At 44.8% G+C, this 4,335-nt stretch overlaps 1 protein-coding gene across 3 annotated transcripts; it reads right to left on the bottom strand.

The window, feature by feature from the left end:
• Positions 1 to 616: 616 nt before the first annotated feature.
• On the bottom strand, positions 617 to 1,823 carry LOC149163849 (uncharacterized). Of its 3 annotated transcripts, XM_089430821.1 has the most exons (4): positions 1,349 to 1,823; positions 1,223 to 1,273; positions 1,104 to 1,148; positions 617 to 997 (listed from the first exon to the last, which is right to left on the bottom strand). In XM_089430821.1, exons 1-4 carry the CDS (start codon positions 1,529 to 1,531, stop codon positions 887 to 889), a joined length of 390 nt encoding a protein of 129 aa, XP_089286947.1. In that variant the 5' UTR covers positions 1,532 to 1,823; the 3' UTR covers positions 617 to 886. The 3 variants fall into 3 exon arrangements, with proteins under 3 accessions (XP_089286947.1, XP_089286948.1, XP_089286946.1); XM_089430822.1 differs by lacking the exon at positions 1,223 to 1,273; XM_089430820.1 differs by having other exon boundaries at positions 894 to 997; positions 1,104 to 1,273.
• Between the last annotated feature and the right edge of the window lie 2,512 nt (positions 1,824 to 4,335).

A 4,335-nucleotide genomic window follows, 5' to 3' on the forward strand; every position in this document is an offset into this window, starting at 1 on the left:
CATTTCCTTTCTTTCATTTAATTACAGCACAAGTTAAGTTACTGGTAGTTAGCTAGGTAGCAACAACTGTTTTAGTTAGTTTATTGTTTAAAGAAACAGGTAGTAGTTATTGCATTCAGTTTCCAAACAGTTACATTCAGTGTAGCTCAAAAGGAAGAAAATACGATGTAAGAGGGTTCTGTTTTTTTTGGTTCACCTCAGAAGAGAAATTAAAAAAAAATATAGCAAGACAACATTCAAGCAAAAATAGAAGGACACCCTCTGTAATTGAAACTTTGTTTCCTTTTCCGAATATAAAGTATTGTTCATTACTTTACTGTGTTATACAACTGAGAGTTCAATTATTTGTTATTTTAAAGACAAGTTAATATAGAACGATATTCATATGCTGTAACTAGAAACATTGAAGCATCACAGGCCTCAGGCCGAAACCATAAGTACGTTGCCAGAACTATCATACAGCAAGAAGAGCAAGTGGACAAGCAGCATATGTGTACATCGTTGCGAGGATAAAGCAAAGACAGACTTCATATCAAGTCGAGTTACGGCCAAACCGAACAGAGCCCATACGCCAACACAAAGAGTCACACAGCCATTATTAAATCAACACAGCGACTATCAACAGAGGTAACAATTCCAGAACCATTTGTTTTCATTTAAATACAGTATTTCATAAGTCTTCGTACACCACAGTCCATTAGACAACAACAGAGTCATATAAACAAAAGCGGCACTGCCGTAACAGCAAAGTCTAAGATATAGACGCATGGAGGCCATACAATGAGACAGAGAAGCGAAACCCTGAAGATGTGAATGCCAGCGAAGGGCACGCCCATTCTACAAACCCTAACCAGCAGAACCCTACAGCTAGTCCGTATTACATACTCTAAAGAAATGCTGAAATGAGAATAGACCCTACCCGGTCAAAGGAAACCAGAGATTGGAGGAAGCCGAAGACTGTATAGAAGAAACCCTCACGAGCATAGTCCCAACCCACCTGCACAGGAGCACAGAATGAATTAATTCATCTCTATAACCAGAATAATGTCAGAAGAAGCCGAGTCATATTGTAAGTTGCAGGAGTAAAGGAACAGTGAACTTACCCAAGGGTCGACGAAGGTTGCCGAGCCACAAAACGAAACCACAAGCTGAAAGGCACAAGAACATTGTAAGTGTCGACAACAGATGGCAGAGGACGATAAATCATAGAACAAGAGGTTACCTTGAAGCCTGGTTGCGTTCGGAGGGAAGGTAACTCTGTGGCTGCGAATACCTGCACAGGACCAGAGTTCAGAGACTGGAAACCAAAAGACTGTTTAGCTAAAGCCATTAAAATACAAATCCTTACCACAGACTTCCAAACCGGGTCGACGAAGACAGCAGCTACAGCAAAGGTTTTGCATTTCGAACAAGAGCCACAACCAGTGACAGAGTAATGAATATGGTGGGATAACGCGCGAGAGCAGCGCCATAACAATACAGAGCAGGTAGCAGACGGAGACGGAGTGTAGCTGGCCCGAGAGGCCACCATCAGTGACAGAGTGAGAGCTAGGTAGGTGTCAGTGCACAGAGGGCAGCGCTATAGCCATGCGGAGCTGGAACAGAAGGGGAGACGGAAGCAAATGAGCCAAGACTAAAACCTTAAGGGTTTTACAAAGGCGGGAAGCCACGGAGAGGACCGGTGATCCACCTGGTAACCGGAAGATGAAAACTTAAATGCGCATCGGTGCTGGAGCAGATATTTACCCACGCAAGTGTGACCACGTGGGACTGAGGTGAGTCACGTGGCCGAGACCACGTCACCAGGGCTGGGCCATCATAAGTGGTATCAGAGCTAGTTTCTTGAGTTAGAACCAATGGAACAGGGAGAAGGTGAAGGTGAAGGAAGAGGAAGAGGAAGAGGAAGAGGAAGAGGAAGGGGAAGAGTAGTCCGGAGGGTAGTAGATGATGGACTTCGAGAGGAGATTCGAGTTTTGCGTGAAAGATTGGCAGTAGTGGAAGCTGGGGGAAGAAGAAACCCAGCAGATGACAGTGATGAAGAAGAAGTTGAACCAGAGGAGGAATTAGAGGGGGTGACACCAGAATTTAGATTGTTGAAGTCGGTCTTGCTGTCAAGTCATAAGCCAAAACATGAGTTGTCGACTTATGACGGAAGTCTGTCCGCAGACGTGTTGTTGGATTGGTTAAGTGAAGTCAACAAGTATTTTGAATTTGAGGAAACCAGCGAAGATAAGCAGGTGAAGTTCGCCGCCACCAAGCTGAAAGGACATGCGTCCTTGTGGTGGGACAGTGTTCAGGCGGAACGGAGGAGGCTTAACAAACAGCCTATAAAGAAATGGTCTAGAATGGAGGCCAAACTGAAAGAGAAATTCTTACCACAGGATTATCAGATTATGTTGTACAGGCAGGTACAGAACTTGAAACAGAGAGGAATGACTGTGAAAGAATTTACAGAAGAATTCTATAAGTTGAATTTGCGAGCAGGTTATGTGGAGGACACCCCGGAGAAAACAGCCAGATTTGTGAATGGCTTAAGGGGAGAAATCTTAGACGAGATTGGTATCCTTTCACCCCGAACAATGGAGGAAGCCTATCAGTTTGCACTGAAGGCGGAAGAAAAGATTAATCGGAAGCAGAATGCCAGGAGAGGAGGTGGAACTGGCAGGGGGAAGGGTAAAGTATTTGGAAGAGGTCGAGGTGCAGGCCCAAATGAAGAAAGCAGCAGTTCTAAATCTGCTGGAACAACAGAGAAAGACAATAGCACGAGAGGAGGACGACCACCCCAGCGAGGGCGAGGAAATGGTCGGGGCAGAGGAGCTGTCCAGTGCTATCGCTGCCACAAATGGGGGCACAAGTCTTATGAATGTCCTGAAGCTGAACCAGCAGGCGGAAGAGGGACTTATGTTGTTCAGACTGAGGATGCTGAGGCAACACCTCAGGAAGCAGAAAATGCACCAGAGACAGGTGAAGCTTTGGTGTTGAACAAAGTGCTGTTGAAACCAGCAAAGGAGGTTGCAGAACCAGATCAGCGGAAAGCCTTGTTCCGTACTGTCTGCAAGTCGCGGGGCAAGTGCTGCAAATTGATTATAGATAGTGGGAGTACGGACAATCTTGTGGCGGTAGAGATGGTGGACAAGTTGGGACTGAAGAAATTAAAGCATCCTACACCCTACAAAGTGTCATGGCTGCAGAAAGGGCATCAGCTGTTAGTTGATGAGCAATGTGAAGTAGAATTCCAAATTGGCAAGTACAAGGATAAGATCCTTTGTGATGTCATGCCCATGGATGTCTGTCACCTACTTTTGGGACGACCTTGGCAGTTCGATAGAGGTGCAGTTCATGACGGGAAAAAGAATTGCTACAAGTTTGTTAAAGATGGGATCAAGCACACGCTTGTACCCATCAAAGAGGAAAATACAGCAGAAACCAGTGGAGTGAAGGCATTGCTATTAGGAGGAAAGGAGTTCGTGAAACAGATTGAGGACAGCGAAATCAACTTTGCTGTCATAAGGAGGCCAAAGGCAGTAGTGTTACACACACAGCTGTCAGATTTGCCAGAAGAAGTTCAGCAATTGCTGCAAGAATTTGGGGACATAGTGGTGGATGATCTTCCAAATGAGTTACCACCAAGGAGGGGTATTAGTCATTGTATCGACTTTATACCAGGCGCAAGCTTACCGAATAAGGCTGCTTACCGTATGAGCCCCAAGGATCATGAGGAAATTAGAAAGCAAGTTCAGGAGTTACTTGACAAAGGGTTGATTCGAGAGAGTATGAGCCCTTGTGCAGTACCGACTGTTTTGGCTCCAAAGAAGGGAGGAGAATGGCGAATGTGCACAGACTCCAGAGCCATAAACAAAATTACTGTCAGGTACAGGTTCCCCTTACCAAGGATGGACGATATGATGGATTGTTTGAGTGGGGCAGCCTATTTCTCAAAAATTGATCTGAAGAGTGGGTATCATCAGATTCGAATACGAGAAGGCGATGAGTGGAAGACAGCTTTCAAGACAAATGAAGGCTTATATGAGTGGCTGGTGATGCCATTCGGATTGAGTAACGCTCCCAGCACATTCATGCGGTTGATGAATGAGGTATTGAAAGAGTTTAATGGGAAATTTGTGATAGTTTACCTGGATGATATTTTGATTTTTAGCAGGACTAAAGAGGATCATTTCAGGCATTTACAGAGTGTGTTGAGGAAGCTGCAGCAAAACAAGTTGCTGATAAATTTGAAAAAGTGTACCTTTTTCCAGCGAGAGCTAGTGTATTTGGGGTTTGTTATTGCAGAGAATGAGCTAAAAATGGATCCGGAAAAGGTGGCAGCCATAGTCA

Source organism: Pinus tabuliformis, chromosome 5_1 (assembly GCF_031772625.1).
Source record: "Pinus tabuliformis cultivar Carrire ecotype Pingquan chromosome 5_1, CPIR1, whole genome shotgun sequence".
NCBI classification, from domain to species: Eukaryota; Viridiplantae; Streptophyta; class Pinopsida; order Pinales; family Pinaceae; genus Pinus; species Pinus tabuliformis.

Bases quoted from the DNA above. Each gene is read 5' to 3' on its own strand.
- LOC149163849 (XM_089430820.1), bottom strand. From the start codon at position 1,531: ATGGTGGCCTCTCGGGCCAGCTACACTCCGTCTCCGTCTGCTACCTGC. The intron at 1,274-1,348 runs GTAAGGATTTGT...GGTCCTGTGCAG, and splicing joins ACCCGGTTTGGAAGTCTGTG to GTATTCGCAGCCACAGAGTT. The intron at 998-1,103 runs GTAAGTTCACTG...GCTCCTGTGCAG, and splicing joins CAACCTTCGTCGACCCTTGG to GTGGGTTGGGACTATGCTCG.